At 36.5% G+C, this 21,214-nt stretch overlaps 1 protein-coding gene across 5 annotated transcripts in view; it reads left to right on the top strand.

The window, feature by feature from the left end:
• Window positions 1-21,214, top strand: part of phactr4a (phosphatase and actin regulator 4a) — a 63,205-nt gene that overhangs the window by 24,805 nt on the left and 17,186 nt on the right. The window contains exons 1-4 of one of the 5 annotated variants that reach the window (XM_067361796.1): window positions 6,760-7,442; window positions 16,960-17,124; window positions 17,665-17,745; window positions 18,110-19,006. In XM_067361796.1, coding sequence (XP_067217897.1) covers window positions 7,388-7,442; window positions 16,960-17,124; window positions 17,665-17,745; window positions 18,110-19,006 — 1,198 coding nt within the window. In that variant the 5' untranslated portion in view covers window positions 6,760-7,387. Of the gene's footprint in view, window positions 1-6,759; window positions 7,443-16,959; window positions 17,125-17,664; window positions 17,746-18,109; window positions 19,007-21,214 lie in introns of those variants that run through there. The other 4 variants (XM_067361798.1, XM_067361799.1, XM_067361800.1 and 1 more) reach the window with 4 other exon arrangements.

The following is a 21,214-nucleotide window of genomic DNA, read 5'->3' as shown; positions in this document are numbered from 1 at the left end:
CTGATCTAAAATATTTAATTAGCTATTGCTCTTGTGAGGACTATGTTAGCATGCATGTCATGATATCTGATTTTTGAGTGAATTGTTTCTTCAGGTCTCTTAAATGATTCACACCTGTTCATAAAATCAGTCTGAATGACTCATTAGTGAATTGAAGCAAAAATATTCTTATAAATCCTTATCTAGTGATCACAAATTACTGGAAAGGACATGGACATTTTTTGGTTGAAAGGAGTGGTGACCAATTTACTTTCTCCAAGACACTATAGTATGTATACTTTGCCTTGTGGAAGCACACTTTGAAATTATTTAATTGTCCTTCCTGTAGTGTCCTTTTCTGGTGCAAAAATGCCATTTGGAATTCATCCCGTGTGTTAATTTCAAACGCTCCTCCTTTCTTCACCTCGACAGTTTCACTGGTCAGCTGTCATTATAACCATATGCTAATGTCCAGTGAGTCAGCGGTCGAGCAGCACAATGAACTGAATGCATCTAAAGCCTCACATCTGTGTATCAAAAGAACAACTAGCCAAAGCAATTCAGAGTGGGGCGAGCAGTATGAACAATTCAGTGTCACAGTTAAAGTCATTGTAACTATATTGAAATATAGTTGTTTTAGCTGGAAATACAATCTTGGAAATACAAAAAAAAGTACTAGCACAATTAGCCATGTAGTAATAACAGTTTACCTTGAAAACAGCAGAAAATCCAAAATTCATAGCAGCTAAGACTGTTGAGACTGACAAAATATGTTAAGATTTTTTAAATCTTTAATTCACATTACTTTTAAAGGGATAGTTCACTCAAAAATGAAAATTCTGTCATAATTTACTCACCCACAAGTAGTTCCAAACCTGTATGAACAGAAAGGAAAATATTTGGAAGAATATCAATAACCAAACAGATCTGGCCCCCTATTTACTAACATAGTATTTTATTTTATTTTTTAAATTTTTTACTATAGTAGTAAATGGAAGACATTCTTCCAAATATATTCCTTTGTGTTCAACAGAACAAAGAAATGAATACAGGTTTGGAACTACTTTTGGGTGAACTATGCCTTTAAATAAAAGAAAAGGACATTACCTCAGGTTTCCATATAAAATGCAAAAACAGTTGGTCAAACCTGACAGTATTAGGGTATTTTCTAGTATGTGTTTTCAAGTAAAAGTCATGAACTTTACAAATATAAGGAGTAAAAAATTAAAGAAATACCAAGATGGTGCAATCTTATTACTATGAACACGCAATATGGTGGAGTAAATTCTGCCTTCCAAATAAAAGAGACAGTTAGTAAAGCTGCCATTAGAAGATCCGGTTGCCATAGAAACAATCAGTGTCCTGAGATGTGCACTTAAGACTGCATATGCACAGGCATGGTTTTTTAGCGCTTTTTGATGTTGCTGATTTAAAATGTTATTTAAATGTGAGTGTGAATTTTTTTTTTTTGAAATTTCAGAATTTCCTGATTCAAATTGGTTTGAATTCCCAAAATGATATATGGCCACCTTGAACGGGACTTTTTATTTGATTGATTTATTTATGTTTTGTCTTTGGAACAAAAACTGAGTCTCATGGTATGTGCTTTTAATGTTTGGATGAATTGTTTTATATTTCAATGAATTGAATTGGATTTCAATAACACACTGTGTCCTTCAGATGGCGCTGGTGTAATTCATTTGGATTTTGCTGCATGCAAGAGTTCATATGTAGAGCCAGTGGAAATGTGTGCTGTCAGCCTGTATCTGCTTTACATTTACAGTTACTGTTTTTGTAACTGTGAAACAATAGAGCTTATTAGGCTTTGAATTAGGCCTGTTTACTGTCTACATATACAAGTCTCTCTATTCATCTATTAATGACATGAGATGCACAGTGCATTTGCCTTACTGGGTTGATACATTGTTACAATTAGTAGATGTTGAAGAGAATCGAACCCATGATCTTGATGGAACTCTGTTGGTATTGCCATGCTCTATAGGAAAGGGAATCATAATTATTCTATGATTTTTTTTTTTTTTTTTTTTTTACAAATTTTTTCCCAGAACTTCTGAGACTGTATGTTCATGAATTCAGTTGTTCAAGAACAGTCAACTTAAGAAAATCATTTGGTTTCTGTTCTTTTAAAAAATGAAACCAGTTCTGAAGTGTGCTGCAGGAATGAGTCATAAAAACTGTGGGGAAATCACAATTTTAAACTTCCTGTTCAGTGGTATCAGTCTTTTTTTCTTTTTTTTCTTTTTTCTAAGGGATTTTTGGTTAATTGCCTCCAATGAGGTCTGTAGTTAACACAAGCTAAATTATATTTTCATATTTTAATCGACAACATAAAAATACATCAGTAATACCCCACTGAACGGGTCTACAGAGGTTGCCAGGACATTAAACGTCATCCTGCCAATAAGGATGTGAGACTAGAAATTTACATTAAGTAACTAGATTAGGTCACACTAAGAGACAAGACTTTTGTAGAAGAGGCAAGCATGCTAAATACTTTTTTTTCACCATAAGAATGTAAAAACATTAGACAATTAGATTGATTTTAAAGCTTTAGAGTGTATATAGAGTTTTACTGAATTTATCAGAAAGAAAGAAAGAAAGAAAGAAAGAGAAAGAAAGAAAGTCAAGTAACACATATTTATACCATAAAGAATAACTATCCAAAAGAGATGCATATCAATTTTCTCCCATGATAATTTTCTCCAAAATAATGCAACATAGCAATGCAGTCAGAATTATCAACAATATCAGGAAAAAAGTATAGTAGATCCTTATCAGGGATTGTTTTTTATTTCAAATACAGTTTGAAGGAGTTTTCTGATGTTTTCTTAGTGGTGGTGCAGTAATATGACTCATGTAGTAGCCTATTTGTAGCTTTTTTATTTCTGGCGATTGTATTTATGCTTCAAAATGTGAAGAAAAAAGTTTGTGTATATGTCTTGATTAACAGAACAATCATAAACTTTTGTTGATCACAGAGCTTATTTTCTGCAATAATCCAAAAGCCAATATTAAAACACTATTGGCTTTTTGTTGAGGGAACCAGTGTGATGCAAACTTACAGTTTGACTTTACAAAAAAAAACATCACTGCTGCGTTCTATAGCGTGATTCATAACCTTAATGATCTAGCTTTGGGAATACCTCTTTAGGTATTTCTAAAAAGGAATTTCAAATGCAAAATTCTTTTATCTTAATTATTCTTATTCATTTAAACAATAATAATAATAATCTAATTTTCTTTAGAGAAATGTCTACCCTTTTTCATTTTAAACTAATTGTGAGTTTTACAGTTGTACGCTGTCTCAAGGGCAGTGCTGTTAAAGGGTTAGTTCACCCAAAAATGAAAATTCTGTCATGTCGTTTCATACCTGTAAGACCTTTGTTAATCATTGGAACACAAATTAAGATATTTTAGTTGAAATCCGATGGCTCCGTGAGGCCTCCATAGGGAGCAATGTCACTTCCTATGTCAAGATCCATAAAGGTACTAAAAACATATTTAAATTAGTTCATGTGAGTACAGTGGCTCAATATTAATATCATAAAGCCATGAGAATACTTTTGGTGCAACAAAAAACAAAATAACGACTTGTTTAGTGATGACTGATTTCAAAACACTGCTTCAGGAAGATTCGGAGCATAAATGAATCAGTGTATCGAATCATGAATCGGATCGCGGGTCAAACCGCCAAACTGCTGAAATCACATGACTTTGGCGCTCCGAACTGCAGATTCGACACACAGATTCACAATGCTCCGATGCTTTCTGAAGCAGTGTTTTGAAATCGGCCATCACTAAATTATTAGTAATTTAGTTTTTTTGCCACACCAAAAGTATTCTCGTCGCTTTATAATATTAATATTGAGCCACTGTACTCACATGAACTGATTTAAATATGTTTTTAGTACCTTTATGGATCTTGACAGAGAAAGTGACATTGTTCCCTATGGAAGCCTCACGGAGCCTTCGGATTTCAACTAAAATATCTTAATTTGTATTCCAAAGATTAACAAAGGTCTTATGGGTGTGGAACGACATGAGGGTAAGTAATAAATGACAGAATTTTCATTTTTGGGTGAACTAACCCTTTAACATGCTCCGCTGGCACAATAAAGCTGTCTGCTATGTTTGCAGACCAGTAAAGTCTTATTTCTGACATTATTAGTGTTATATTTGAGAAATCGTTTAATATATATTTAAAAAAAAATGCTTTATGTAAACTAAGAGCATTTAATATCCAACTTTAAGTTGTATCCTATTTAATGAACCAGTTTTATCTGTCTTAGTTCATTCAACACTTGGCTCATTCAACTCTGGCTTTTGTCTCCTGACAGCTTAAGTGAGTTTATCCAAACTGCGTGTGTGTGTGTGTGTGTGTGTGTGTGTGTTTCACTGGAAAACCTGGCTCTGACTGGCACTAAAACAGCCAGCCTTGCCTTTTCTGTACTCCTAGTCTCAGAGCTCCATCTCTCTGATCCCAGACTCCCACACATAATGATAACACTAGCCACATCATGTCCTGTGTGGAGAACTCCCTTCTCCAGAGGGATTTACATGAGGTTATGGACATGGAGTTCTTTTTGATTTACTTTTTTCCCCCTTTTTTTTCTCATCTTAATATCCACATACATTCCATTCAATGATTTGGAGTTGGGACTAATGTTTTAATGTTTTGGGAAAAAAAGTCTCTTACTGTATGCTAACCAAGGTTTCATTTATTTGATTAAAAATACAATCAATTTTAAATTATTATTTTGGCAATTTTATTCTTTTTCAATAAGGTTTATTAGTTAAACATTAGTTAATGTATTAACTAACATGAACTAACATGAGCAATACATTTGTTACTGTATTTACTAATCTTCGTTAATGTTAGTTAATGAAAATACAGTTGTTCATTGTTTGTTCATGTAAGTTCATAGTGCATTAACTAATGTTAACAAGCTTTTAATAATGTATTAGTAAATGTTGAAATTAACTTTAACAAAGATTAATAAATGCTGAACAAGTGCAGTTCATTATTAGTTCATGTTAACTAATGTAGTTAACTAATGTTAACTAATGAAACCTTAGTGTAAAGTGTTACCATTATTTTAATAAATAATGGTATAAATAATTTATTCCTGTGATGGAGAAGCTGAAATTTCGGCATCATTACTCCAGTCTTCAGCATCACATGATCCTTCAGAAATCATTCTAAAATGCTGATTTAAAACATTAATGAAATATTTGAAAACATTAAAATATTTATGTGGAAATTGATACAACTTTTTTTTTTTTCTGGATTATTTGATGAATAAAAAAGTTCATAAGAACAGCATTTTAACATTATAAATGGCTTTACTGAAACTGTAGATCAATTTCATGATTCATTGCTGAATAAAAGTATTTATTTAAAAATAAATAATAATAATAAAAAAAATCTTACTGGTCCCAAACTTTTGAAAGGCATTTTCACTGACCCTTAAAAATTACTAGACACTTAAGCCACACTTGTGTCTGAATGGGGCCATGAGGCCATCATTATTATCTTTACTTTGTTGTTGTATATATAAACATGTAACTAATTTTATTTCAAAAGGATGAGGAAAATAAAGTGGGTTGAAGCCAAGGAACTAAAATAATTTGAAAATTGTTGTCTGAGGCATCCATTAACTGAAGGGTTAAATACACACAACTTAATCTATCTCTAAAATAACATCAGTTATTTTAAAGGGTTAGTTCACCCAAAAATTTAATTTCTGTAATTAATTACTCACCCTTATGTCGTTCCACACCTGTAAGACCTTCTTTCATCTCGGAACACAAATTAAGATATGTTTGATGAAATCCGAGGGTATCTGAACAACACGTAGGCAGCAACGTCATTAAACATTTTGAGGTCCAGAAAAGTAGTAAAAACATGGTTAAAATGAATGACGTCTTACATGTGTGGAACGACATGAGGGTGAGTAATTAATGACAGAAATTTCATTTTTGGCTGAACTAACCCTCTAAAGATATGATTTTATTGTTATTTTCGAAACGTATTGGTACAATGAACTCAGATTAAAGGAGACATCTGAACTCTGAGACTGGAACAAAAAAAATACAGTTTCTCTTTAGAACAAAGCAAAATAAAAACAATTTGTTTTTATTATTTGATTCGATTTCAAGTACACTGGAAAATTAAGTTGTGATCATGGGAAAACAACTATTTTGCTATGTTGAGATTATAAGAAAGCAATAAAGAATTAAATAACAATGCATAACCTCATGGCTTCCATAAACAGTATTGTATGTGTTGAACCTAACCTGTGTGGTTACTTTTCACACTGTATGGTGTGAACTTGAAGAGAACTGACATTCATTTACATTCACTAAAATTAATGACACACCAGTTTATTAAAAATCATTTCAAAAATGTTCAGAAAAAAGTTAGTATCCATGAAGATAATTTGAAGGTACAGCCTCCGAGATATAAGGTACAGTCTCGTATATATTTATTAAGCTTTATTTTCTTCTCTAAATACAATTTCTTTTGTGTTCTTGATCAAAGCGAAAACGACAAAACATTTACATTCGCCTCAAATTATAACTCTGCATATTCTCATTTACTGAGCAGTGGAGGAGAGTATGACTTTACCGGCATATTGCAACAATTTATTTCTTAATTTAAGTTCTCACCACAATAATTGTCTGGAATTTTCCCTCCCACCTTGGTTACGCCTAGGCGCTCAGCATCAATGTAAATATATACTGTGAGCAGTCTTCATTTCACGCCCACACACACACACACACACACACACACACACACACACACACACACACACACACACACACACACACACACACATAATCACCTTGTGCCGCCAACTCAATATCTGTCTCACTCACTGTAATTTGAGCCTTCTATGATGTCACTTCCTGCCAGTCAAGGGCTCCACCTCACCCCAGCTCAGGTTGCAGCTGCTCTCGGGTTACACTGCACCTTCTAATGCGTTTTGGGAAATGAAGGTGTGTAGCAACAGAGGTAGAGACCGGCTCCGACCTCCTCTGGTCCCTCCAGAGATTCCCTCTGTGAACTTCTGCTCTGAAAATCTGCCATCGGGAATGACTGGCATCCTGGCCAGCTCACATACTTCAGACAAGCAGTGTATGTTATTTATGAAGTCAGGGCTGCTGAGAGGGAGGGACCTTCAGGAGTTGTTGAGCAAGCGAGCCACCAAAACAGAAGTTGTGAAGTAAGAAGGAGGGACGAACGGGCAAGCACAAACAGCTAGGATTACAGAGCGAGAGTACCTGCTCGCCGTGAATAGTGGAACTGTGTTTTGCCCTCCCTGCCACGGGCCCCGTGACAGGCAGAGGACGGGGCACACGGGACTTAGGGGTACAGGGCAAGATTATGGGACAAGGAGCAAGTACTCAGACTTTAAACCCAAATCATTCCTACATAACAGGTGAGTTACAGCTGCATTTTGGTCAGAATTTGGATTCAGAAACTCATAATTGTGTTTGTATGGTTTCTTTTGTTTTTTTTGTAAGCCGTGCCAGACCTGTTTTGCTTTTTACGCAGGAGGTGTTCGGCTGATATTGCTTATGCATACTCTACACAGATGCCAACTGCACTAGTCTGAGTTATCGCTGATGTACGCTTGTTACAAGGAGTAAGAGACAGGCAGGGGCAGGTTGGGTGAATGTACGCTGATGGAATCTGGCGATTGTGCAATCGGACATTCTCATGTTTCTGTCAAGCACGCTTACGAGTTGATATAAGAACATGCTTCGCTGTAACTGGCTGTAGCTCTCTATAGAAGTCTCTTTATTTCATCTTTTTAATCATTTATGACCATGTGTTTGGTGTAGGAGTTGTGTACAACAGTGTTAAAAAACAAAACCTGCTTGTGCTGTCTTTTGATTCAAGCTGACTCAAGTGGTTGTTCTTGACACCGTTTTCCAACCCTAAAAATCGCAGCATTATGAGCTCAAACCCAACATGCAGCCTTGCACTTCCTTTACTGTGTGGTTTCAGACAGCACAACAATATAGAGGCTCTGGGCCAATGGTTTTATGAATGATTTAGAAAAATTTGTTGTGAAGGAGGTCATTTTCTGTTATTTTCTGAATACCTTAGTACTGTTTCTGCTGTTTATAGTGTATAGACAGTGTATGGCATGCAAATTTTCTGCTTGCATGTACAGTAGTTGTATTGAATTAACTGGAAATAAAGTTTTTTTTTTTATTTTCAATTAGACAAAAACTGACACATATTACACAAATTGATTTAATTTAATTTAATTCAAATTGATGCATTTTATCTGAGTGGATAACTAGACTCTAACACAGTTGAATGTGTTCTGAGGTCATGTGACAACACTGTGTGAAATGTTTACCGTTGCTTATACTATGGGGCTGTTGAATGCTCATCTGATTGGTTGACCAACATTCTTAGGTGTGCAGTAATTTTCAGGGAAACGCACAACTAAAGTAGTTCTAGGCAGGTCTTGACCACATTGCAGTTCCAAATCACTTCGCCAAATGTTTTCAGTTATTTCAATAGGTCCAACGGCCTACAACCGCAAAAGAAACACAACCCACAATAACACCGACCAAGCAAATAAATATAGTAAACAAGAGGATGAAAACAATAAATTATTGTCATGGTTTTTGCCACATAATGCGTATTGCGTCCTGAAAGCGCATACTCTCTCACACTCTCTTTTACACACGTCACTTACTATATAGTACAGACACACACTTGCACAGAATTTTTTTTTTTTTCTCAGCGCTGCTCTGACGAATTAATCCGTAAAATAGTTTAGCTTAATAGTTTAACTTAAAAGATACATGGCATTTCTCGCCAGCGAGGTAATAACTGTGTGGTTCTTGTGGTAGTTATTAAACGTATAGTTTCGCTTTTAGTAGAAATACTGTTGCCGTGAGAGATGCACAGACTCAAGTAGGATAATTTACAAGCTTATTCTCTCTCTCTACTGCGTTAACAGCTGTATTAGTCTGCTATCAAGGCTCAAGTCTCCGTTACTAGTTCTGAAATGATGATTTGGAATTAGCTGCGTAAGAAATTAGTCCTGCACACAAGAGTGTTTTAAGGACAAAAACCTGACAAATGTCTTGAAATACAACATCGGAACAATGTATTGAGGTGTGGTAACTGTAGTATAAGCGGAATAATTGACAACGGGCTGTTGAGTTCTTAGAAAATAATGCACACCCGTGTAACAGCCACGTCACTCCACTTCGCATCGTGGCTACGTTAACACCTCGGGTGTGCATTATTTTCTAAGAATTGTCATCAATTATTCCTTACATATGTAATGTTTTGTATAATAGTTTTTAAATGTTTTTAAATGTTTTCATTCCAAATATATGAGTAAAAATACATCCAACAGTCCAATTATCATATTATAAAATTATTTTTGTTAGAATTCTATTTTATCTGTCTTGTTATATTTAGATTTTTACACTACCCTTCAAAAGTTTTAAATTAAAATTTAAAAAAAAATAATCAAAAGTGACAGTAACAACATTTATAATTTTATGAAAGTTTTCTATTTCAAATAAATGCTGTTCTTTTGAACTTCCTATAAAGAATCCTGAATCTTCTCATGGTTTCCATAAAAATATTAAGAAGCACACATTTTCACTGAAAACTGAAAAATGTTTCTAGAGCAGCAAATCAAATATTAGAATGTTTTCTGAGGGATCATGTGATACTGAAAATATTCAGCTTTGCCATCACAAGATCAAATTACACTTCTTTAAATTGCAGTAATATTTCACAAAATTATTGTTCTTATTGTATTTTTGATCAAATAAATGCAGCTTTGGTGAGCACAAGCAACTTGTCAAAAACATTTTTAAGAAATTGTATTATTAGTGTTAAAATAACCACTTGATGACTTGTCATGTTGTTTTAAGGTGTTGCCGTGAATCTTCTGTTTGTACAATACTCTCCACTAGTTTCCTCTCACATAATGTTTGATCATTTTACGAGCTTGTTCACTTCTTCCGTTGACATTTGACTTCTGTGTTTATTTACACACTACACTACTGTCCTTGTGTGAAGTCCTCTACCATTATCAAAGCTGTATATTACGCTCTGTGATTTCAGGACAGTCAACTCTGATCCGATTCTCACGTTTGTCACTGATATGAGAGGAATGTGTAGCCTTCTTGAAACAAAGAGCTTATTGAGGCTGAGCAGTGCTTCATAGAAATGTTGATCGAGGTGTGTGTGTGTGTGTGTTTGTGTGTCAGGTGAAGATCAGTGCTTGGGGTTTTTGGGTATATTGTGGCCTGTGCTCTGATTGTGGGACGTTCACTTTGATTACTTTATTATCCTGTTTTATCAAGGTTGTGGTGCCATGATGACAAGCCACATTGTTTCTCATGTCACTGTGCCCTTCTTTTTCCAATCAACATGAGGACAATGTGTTTTTTTCCAGTAAGCAGTAAGTTGACTTAGTCAAAATGTAGAGGCTATTCCATATATCTACTGTGATTTTTGTGGGAAAAGCTGCGAAAAAGCTCTATTCTTGCCTGCCGTCTCATTGACCAATCAGGGGTAAACTTTTAATCAAAATGATTGGTACAGTACATAGGGGCGCACTATTGACATAATATGATATCTCGATATTTTCTGTGATTTTGTCGCTAACGATGAACAGACAATATGTTGCTGTGTGTTTTTGTGGTGTGGTTAGTTTACAGCAGTGACAGAAATGACATTTTCCAAAAAGTTTAAGTTGATTTTTACATTTTAATCTCCATTTTTACCTTTCTATAAGGGATTTTTTTTTCTCACCTAATTAAATGTATCCTATGTATCATTTATTATGTCAAAATATCACATTTAATCAATAAAGTCAAAAAGTCACTTAAGTGCTGTTACCAATAAAATTAAGTCAGTATCAGCATCTTTGCAATGCAGAGGAAACACAGAAGCTGCAACTGAAGTGACATTTAGATATATTTACCCTGACTGTTTAGTGCAGCTTAGAGGTGACGTTAATGCGTTTAACCTGCAGTTACAAATGCATAAATGTTTTGATGTTTTAAAAATAGAACATTGATATATGAAATGATTTTAAAATTGAAACGATACTTTAAATATGAAACTAAAACCACCAGTAGGTGGAGGTTACTGTTAATGAGTGAGTCATTAATTCAACTGATTCGTTCAAATGGACTGACTAATTCAGTAACTGCTATGTGTTGCTCAGAGATGCTAAACAGTTCAGCTGCAAAAATCAACCTTATCATTTGGATAGTGGATTGTATGGTATGACAAATTAATGTTAGAGATTAGACTGTACAGAAACTGAAATATACAGGTAACGCTAATACACACTAAATACACAGTCACGCAGTGCTGATGTTGTTAACATTAACAATTTGAGAACAAAGTATAACAATAATAATAATTTGCACGGTTTGACGTGATCCGACTTATGCGATCGTTAGGTTGAATCACAATTGGCAGCGCGGTTTATTGTAATTCTTTTTTCCCCCTCAGTTGGTCAGAACAAAAGGGGAAGACATGTTATTTACTTGTTCAGATGACATTTTGGTCATACTTTAAGACTACAATCTGGGATTCCGAAGTACAGTATCCACACCAGTATGGTGACTGACAGCAAACATTAGATTCTTCCGCGCTGAGAAGTTGTGCTGAGGCACAAAGCACATAAAGATTGTAATTCCGCAAGCAATTGCAGGTTTGAAATGGAGATGGCGACAAAGAGGAAAAACTTACAGACTGCAGCTTTAATTGTAAAACTGTTGTTTAATTGTGCTGGTGTTTGGGGGGAAAAAACAACACACTTTGTGTGTGCTTAACTATAACATATGATAAATATAGCCTAAAAGACAAATACTCTTGCATTTTTACCGCATTTTAATAATCAAGTCACGCAGTGAGAGCTTGCACTTTAAATGAGCATACACAGTAGTCTAACCTAAACCAATAGAGCTACATCATGCAGTGTATGCACTCTCAAGGCGTTTTGGTTTGATTTTTGCAAAGTGAGGGACATTCTCGTCAGATTGCATATCATTAAAACAACAATTGCGATGTTATCGTAGACAATATCGCACACCCCTAGTGGTACATCAAGAAAATGTTGTAGGGCTGGACGATATATATATAAATTTTCACAAAACAATATCCGATTACACCTTAACAATCATACAGCAATGCCCTGGCAACAACCTACAATACTCTTAACGGTGGTTACTTTTTTTTTTTTTTTTTTATATATTTCACAATGTTACTGTTTTTGCTGTATTTTTTTGTCAAATGAATGCAGCTTTGGTGAGCATTAGAGAGACACAGTCTCTCTCAGGAGTATGTGACATGAAGAGCATGTGGTCTGGAGAGCTGATTGGATCACTGCATGCATTTTTAAATTAATTAATTAATTAATTAATTTGGGCATATCAGCCAAATATGCATGGTTAGTATGTGTCTTTATTGCTAAGGTTTTGTAACACTGCCATGTTTTTTCATTGTCAAAGCTAGACCTTCATCAGAGGAGCTTGTAGTTTTGACTTGTTTAAAGTGTTTTCCTTGGAAAATCCCATTTGAGTGAAGTAAACTAGGTCTGTGTTCTGTCAAACACTTGCTTAATAAGTTAAGGGCATCTATGCCAATGGAGCTGCCAAAACCTATAAACATTCCAAACCTCCCCATGTGTCATACACAACTTGCCTTGTCTTGTGTCTCCAGACCAGTTTAACGGTCTTTCTCTTTCTCTTTTTCTCATAATATTACTTCATGCTATATAGACATAATTTGCACAATGAATAACAAGTTACAGCATTTTTGTTCAAACAAAACAAAAATTGCATGTACTGTGAATCTATGGAACAAGTGTAAAGGAGGAAACATAATTTCATTAAACTTTCCCCATACTCAAAAACGCATATAATTACACTTAATTTGACCGTTTACCTTTCTGTATTCAGTCTCATGCAAAGCATGCAGGGTACTAGAAACCAGCTATCCATTCATGTCAACAAAAATTATCGGGTAACCACTAATATTTGATTTAACGGGTGGAATAATATTTACGTTGTCATTTGCGGTGCTGGTCAGGAATCAGTAGGCAGGCGGACTGTGGGTCCAATAGCCAAGACTACTTTGACTCAATTCAGTAACCATTGATAGGCAGCTGCTTTCAAACGGTCCTGTGCAAAGTTTCTATTTCCAATCGCACTGCAAATTAAGTGATTGACAGGTTCAGTCATTAAGGGAACCTGTATGGGCAGATTGTTCACATGATGTAGGCAAAAGTTTTGTATTGTTTACATGACGGATGTATGTTCTCATCTTTTTTTTCTTTTTTCTTCTAATTATTACCATGTTGGGCTGCATGTCTATTTTTCTTAAATGCTTCAACTCAGAATGCCTAATGTTGGTTTGATTGCTTGTGTTACATGGACACAAAATAAATAATTTCTGTCTACCTGATGGAGTAGATATAATGAAGGTGTGGTTCCGGTCGCGGTCTTTATGTCAAACGTGTCAGGTCAGGTACAGAATTAAATTAGTGCTGCTGTCGGATAACGGGTCGGGTGTTCTGTTAAGCACTGGAGGGCAGGTTTACCAAACAGGACCCATGTAGGACTCTGATGTTTTGTTAACTTTAATTTTACAAATGTAAGTGGACTGAACTTAATGAAATTTAATTGTGACAACATTTATTAATCTTATTTTAATTAAAGGCACAATATGTAGGATTTTTGGAATAAAATATTCAAAAACCACTAGAACTGTTATATATATTGTTGACTTGTGCACGTACATTATCCCAAATGTTTCCAAGAATGTTTAAATCCAGAGAAATAAGCAATTTTAAACCAGGACACAGACGTGTCCGACAGTCTTTGCATCGCCTATCAGTGACGTCATACCCGCGTTACCTTCGATTTCTGGTTTTATTTTGTAGAAACCATGGAAACATTAAAGACGCTTTAATATATTACATGTTTTATTAGACAAGGGAACAACTTTTTGGTTATATTTATAGACAAAAAATTAATTATTCTTATATAGCTCAATTTATTCTTATTGTTTAAATCTAGTTGTCTTGTTTTACCGTGAGTACCATGCTTTTACTATGCCTCAGAAAAAAAGAAAAGAAAAAAAAACACTATTTTGTCAAATTGCTACCATAGCATAATCAGATGCAGCTTTATTTTTTAGCTCGAGTAATACAGCCTTTTTTGGCAACAATATCACAATACACCATCATACAATACATTTGTATTTAATTGCATGCCATTTGTCAGCACAAGCCATCCAGCATTTATTAATATGATCAGCATTCGCTCAGCAGCAACACACTCAACGTATCTAATATGATTAAACAGCTCTGTGTTACCTTCATAAGCTTGTCCGGGAGAAGCTAAAGCGAAGACTGTGGCATAATAAAAGTTCTGCTGCCTCATTCAACTCCCACAGCACTTGGCCCCACTCTGCTTCATACTACAGTAACATTAATAATCTCATCCACGAACATGATTCCACAATCAAACTCTGCGTCATCATGCTATGCCTTTGTTTTTTAATAGGCGACCTGTACTAGCGAAAATTCTACATACTGTGCCTTTAAGTAAATTGAACAAGTAGCAAATTTTATTTATTTATTTATTTTGGCGCTATTCTACGGAGCCTAGCCCACACATGACAATGGGTGGAAAGATATTGTGATATTGTTGCCAAAAAATTCATAATTAATTCCCACAACATATATATACATTTTTTACACATTATTAACACAAATTCACGAATTATGCAAAATAGTAGTTTTCCTAAAATGAAGAAACTAATTTATCATACTAATAAAATGTGGCCACAAATTAAGTCTTGAGAACAAACTCTTAATTTGAGGCCTTGATATCTCCTTTTTCCCACGTCATGTTCGGGATCTGAAGTCTGAAGTCATCTCATGTCTTGCAACTATATTTTGGAAACAGTGTCTATGTTATCATTTATCCTGATGCAATGCTGTACTCCATAGACTGTGATAGTATTTCTGTTTATAAACTGAAGGACCAAGGGGAATATATATTATATTATATTATATTATATTATATTATATTATATTATATTATATTATATTATATTATATTATATTATATTATATTATATTATATTATATTATTTTATTTTATATTCCTTCCTTCCTTCCTTCCTTCCTTTCCTTCCTTTCCTTCCTTTCCTTCCTTCCTTCCTTCCTTCCTTCCTTCCTTCCTTCCTTCCTTCCTTCCTTCCTTCCTTCCTTCCTTCCTTCCTTTCCTTTCCTTTCCTTTCCTTTCTTCCTTTCTTCCTTCCTTCCTTCCTTCCTTCCTTCCTTCCTTCCTTCCTTCCTTCCTTCCTTCCTTCCTTCTTTCCTTTCCTTTCCTTTCCTTTCCTTTCCTTTCCTTTCCTTTCCTTTCCTTTCCTTTCCTTTCCTTTCCTTCCTCCCTTCCTTCCTTCCTTCCTTTCCTTCCCTTTCCTTCCCTTTCCTTCCCTTCCCTTCCTTCCTTCCTTCCTTCCTTCCTTCCTTCCTTCCTTCCTTCCTTCCTTCCTTCCTTCCTTCCTTCCTTCCTTCCTTCCTTCCTTCCTTCCTTCCTTCCTTCCTTCCTTCCTTCCTTCCTTCCTTCCTTCCTTCCTTCCTTCCTTCCTTCCTTCCTTCCTTCCTTCCTTCCTTCCTTCCTTCAATGCTGTCTGTAGACCTTAACCTTCTATACAACTTGGAACACTACTATTGCGGTCTATTTTACCAAAGTTGCTGATCGTGTTAACCCAGCATTTATTAAACCAACAGGGTGAAATAGATCTTTTGTTATGTTTAATCTTCAATGTCTTCTGAAATGCATATTCAAAGGGTGGCACCTTTTTAGATTCCTTTGGGATTTCGTGAAATACCATTAAACCTGCCTGTTGGCTTGATGTGCCATGATTAGATTATGTTAAACTTACAGTGTCTAGAGATGTGCTTCAGTTTCACTTTATGCTGTATCCTGTCCTTATGACTACATGTGCTGGGTTTAGTAGCAAAGTTTTGTCAAACTCATAGGTGTCACTGTATTCAAATTGTATGGCAGCTTGTAAATCATAGTGAGCTCATGGCTTGGTTGAGCAAGAGTTTCAGTATCATCATCGCTACCCACTGTTGAAACTTGTAAATGTGACTCATTAGGCTGTTAAAAGGATTGTAATTATGTCAGTTTATTTTAGCAAACTATTACGCTCACCGTGTTATCTGACAACAGCCTTTAAATATTTAGGGAATTACAGTTACTGTGTTAAGATCTTAAGAAACCGAGTCTGTTTCCTTTCCCTCTTGCTGTGAACACATAGCAGTGCAATGGGTGTTATGTTACTGTAGTAGTACCATGATGACTTTCTATAGTTTGATTTGCATAGGTTGTTGGATTCACTTTTGGTTTTAATGTATCACAGAGTTTAAGCTTTTTGTAAAAAAAGAAAAAAAATCTACATCTATTCTAAACGTAGTAATCCACAAGAGGCCAAGCATTACAGTCATTTTAACGGAATTAATTAATTTATGAATTAAGTAATTTGGCGTAGATTGTGTTTTATGAGTTGTATGTATTTAGACAATTTAGACACACATTTAAGTTTCTTCTAAAGTTTATTATCAAAAACAGTTTAATATGATGTTTCAAATAGCTAATCAAATTTCAAAACATATAATGCATTCTATAGTAAGTTGCATTAGTATAAAATGTGTTACAAGTGTGTGTTTAGCATTTTACAACATACCTGTGCACATTAGAATAGGGATTAGCCATTTTAATTATACTTAATCTTTTTTGATATTTATTGTTATTTAGTCTGTTTAAAATGCATGATGAAAGTACAAAAACTGCAAAACTGCAAAACTGCAAAAATGGACACCCACTTGTGGGTTTGAAACTGACTTCACTCTCTTTCCTCCTCCACAGATGATGAAGTCGATCATAGTATGCCAGAGAGTGATGGAGCACATCCAGGAGCAGGAACCCCTTCAGCTAAGGGCAAGGGCAAGTTCTCCAACCTGGGCAAGATCTTCAAACCCTGGAAGTGGAGAAAGAAGAGAAGTAGTGAAAAGTTCAAGGAAACATCAGAAGGTACTTGTCTGATATGATTTGTGATAGAAAACTACATAAATTAATTACTGTGATATAATGCTTATCATTTTTTTTTTTTTTTAAATGTTTACATTTTTTAAGACCTTTGCCATTTTTCAACTATTTTGTGGTTTAAATTAGGATTTTGGAAATGGGGGAAATCATTGTGGAATAAAAATATATATAATATATGTATGTATATATGTGTATATATATATATATATATGTATATGTATGTATGTATGAGTGTGTGTGTGTATGTATGTTTATTTATATATATCATATATATATATATATATATATATATGATATCTTACGCAAGTGTTTAACTTTTGTAAAAAGAGTAGCCTATATGCATTTTATTCAAAATGGTTTTCTCATGTTTTTTCACACTAGCAATAGCATACATGTAGTAGCATACATACTTCCAGTGCAACTTTCCAAATCATTGCAGATTAAAGGATTCCCTAAAACTCACTGTCTTGCAAAATCTGCAGCTTTAGAGATTAATGTGCATCTGTTCTCCTTCTGAATGATTAGTGCTGGAGAGGAAGATTTCGATGAGGAAACCCAGGGAGGAGCTGATAGAGCGAGGGTTACTGAAAGACATCCCAGAGAATGGTATGGCAGCCTAGCAGGGTCAATGTTCCTATTGCTTGAAAGGTTTTGTCAGATTCATTCTGTCATAATTTTCATGTATTATGTGCTAAATTGTCATTAAAATAATGCTTCTACGGTAAAATAGGTTACTTTTTATGGTGGTTATTGTCTTTCTTTTCTATATTGAAAATACATAATTAGCTTTAATGTGCTGTTTCAGATTGGTTCACAGTCATCAGGACAAGTAGGCAAAAAATGGAAATTGTGATTTATTATTTTCTTTCCTAATTTGACATATATACAAGTGAAACTGCTTCTCGTTTTCTTTTAGTTTTTCTTTGTTCTGTTTGTTTCTGGCTCAATCCATTACTTGTGTCTGTTTCAGAGAGTAATGACGTGAATCATAAGGGCCCTCCAGTAAAGAATGGCCACACTGCTCCACTACCTGGAGAACGCAGGTCAGATGCAGGAGTGGAAGTTAAGGCACCATCTTCACGGCCACAGGGAGAAGAACAGAGGAATAGCCTCGCACCTGAACCGGAGCGCCGCAACAGAGCACCTTCCGATGTCAGTCGCAACCGTCAGCCACTGGATGTGGATGCTCAAACACGACGCAGCCGACTAGAGTCAGACTTGGAAAAACGCGCAGGATCGTTACCAAGAGAGAGACCAGGACAGGAGGAGGGACGATATCGGCGGGACGAACGAGACGAGAAAACGAACAGGGACAGAGAACGACGAGATAGAAAAGATGACAGGGAAGTAAAGGCTGAACGTAGAGATGATAGAGACAGACGAGATAGGAAGCCGGATAAAGAGGACTGGCATGGAAGAGGTGAGCGAGATGAACGCGAGAAAGAGAGGAGGAATGACAGAGAAAAGCGGGAAGAGAAAGACTGGAGAGAAAGCAAGGACAGGAAACAGCCACGAGACAGGAAAGAAGATCACGAAAGGCGGGATGAGCCAGAGAGGGGAGACAATCGAGAACGAAAGGAGCTGAATGAAAGGAAGGAAGATAGGGAAAGAAGAGAGGAACGGGATAGACGTGAGGAAAGAGAAAGAAAAGATGAGAGAGATAGGAAAGATGTCAGGAGACCAGAACCTATGAAACAGGTGTCTGATGGGAAACTAATCCGGCCTCATTCAGAACAGGACATGCGGCCCATTCTTCAGAAGTGCTCGTCTGACATCGGACTGAAGGCCCGGCCAGTATCGGAGGCCGTCCAGAGCAGCACACTACCACGATACTCACCTGCAGAGGAAGAATCAAGGGCACGAACAGGTAAAACTCCCACCCAGCTTACTTCATTCATGACTATAGATTTGTGGGCTCATAAAATTGAAGGCATCACCCAAAACTGTGAGGACTCATTTTAATATTCACAATCATCTAGGGCTAACAACAATACTGTCTGCACTGGATATGGTGCGAGGTGACGAGACACCCGGTACTCTGTGCACTTGCTCTACTTCTGACAACAGGACAAATGAATTTGGAACTTTCGCTTTTCAGTGTAGACCTAGGGTGTCCAATTCTCCACCTGGATGGCCACTATCAAGCTAGACTTAAAGGGATGGTTCACCCAAAAATGAAAATTTGATGTTTATCTGCTTACCCCCAGGGCATGACGACACATTGATGTCCTAAGACACGAAGCGATCGGTTTGCGCGAGAAACTACACAGTATTTATATAATTTTGTACCTCAAATACACCACTATGTCCAGCTGCCTTGAGCATCCGGTGCGTGAGGTCTGAAAACGCGCTCTGATGCAGGAAGTGATCTCTCGCACTCATTGACTTCAATCTTACGCGCAAGAGATCACTTCCGGCATCAGAGCGCGTTTTCAGACCTCATGCACCAGATGCTCAAGGCAGTTGGACATATACCCCTTTTCGTCCAAGGCAGTTTGAGTGCTGGTTCGGAGCCAGAGCTTAGTTTCAAATCAGTTCTTTGTCTTTCGACACAGAAAGCACCAGCTCCGATCCAGGAAAAGTGGTTCGTAAGTAGCACCAAAACATTGCTGGGCTAGAAGTAAGAACCGCTTGCGTCAGGGGCTGAGGGCGGGGTTACCGTGACCAACAAGAAACTTGAGACCGCCACTTTTGAAATAGCAGCTAATCGAGCTAATAGCAGCGCGATTGTAATCTCTGTCTATATACAAATTACGGCGAGCCGTGTTTGGATGCCGATGTAGGTTCGCAAAGCCATGAGCATCAACAGTAGTGAAACATCCGCGATTGTTGATAGAAGGCTTGTTCGAGATGCACCGGAGCAGCGCGGATGCCGCGGATCTGCGGGAACGTTTGTAGAGCATACGACTCCTTGTACTTTTATCGTTCTCGCGGAGCTTTGATGTCATGCGCCAATTGCTATGCGAGAAGCCGATGCATCTCAAACAAGCCTGGTGTGTTTGTGTTTGGCACTACAGTGCTAGCTTTGCTGTGACATATGAGATGTATGCAGTGACATAAGTCCTGCCTCTGTGCTGGCTCTCTAGCCCGTGGAAAGGCAAACTGGTTCTTAGAAGGCTCATCAGTTGAACCAACTCCGAACTGGCACTAGCACTAGCTCTGAACTAGCACCCGGTTCGTGCTGGTGGAAAGGGGGTAATAGTGGTGGAAATAAAGTCATCAGTGTCCTAATGTGTAGTGAGCTAGGGTCCTTACTGTCCTTAACAGTGCCCAAATTCATGGACACGATATACTGATTCACGACCTAGGAAGCTAGGGAGCTGATTATACAATCCTGAACCAGCTAATCGAGGTCTTCCAGATCACTAGAAACATCCAGGCAGGTGTGTTGGAGCTAAACTCTGCAAGAAAGCGGCCCTCCAGGAGCAGGATTGGACACTCCTGGTGTAGACAGTCTCAAACTGTTGCAGGCCACGTTCAGACAATAGGCGAAAGTAATCCAAAACTGATTCAGATTTGTTTTGTTTTTTTTATAACAGCGTAAATACCATATAAGATCAGAACTGATCATTTTAATTAAATAGTTCAATATATCCAAGCAAACTTATTCAACTTATTGGCATCATATTTTTTTGTCACCTGTGATTATTCATTAGCTCTTCAACTGGTCTTTCAAATGAATGTGATTGTTATGGGTGTCAGTGTGGTGTCTTGTTTTTGCTGTCGGGATAAAATTACAGTAGTGTGTCTGTGCCACAAATACATTTACTTGAGCTCTTTAAAGCAGCTTATTATTAGGTTCTTGAGAAACCGCTTAGCTGTACACAAAGAGTTTCAAGAGTTTGATCACACAATTCATGCAATTCTATGTTGGGGAGGACAATAGATCTGCAGTTGCTCACAGCACAATGGTGTTAAAGACCCCATGAAACAGCTAGGTTCCTGCGTTGGGATTTTACAAATTGAATCAGGAAATGAAGGTGGGACATATTGATGGGTTCATCATAATTGTGCAGTCCCATGTAAATCTTTTAAAAGTTTGAAAAAAAGCCAAACAAACTCCTTCATGGGGTCT

The sequence above is a fragment of the Chanodichthys erythropterus genome, chromosome 15, assembly GCF_024489055.1.
Source record: "Chanodichthys erythropterus isolate Z2021 chromosome 15, ASM2448905v1, whole genome shotgun sequence".
Lineage (NCBI taxonomy): Eukaryota > Metazoa > Chordata > Actinopteri > Cypriniformes > Xenocyprididae > Chanodichthys > Chanodichthys erythropterus.
Note: the sequence above shows the minus strand (reverse complement) of the source record. Positions and strands in the feature narration are given on the sequence as shown.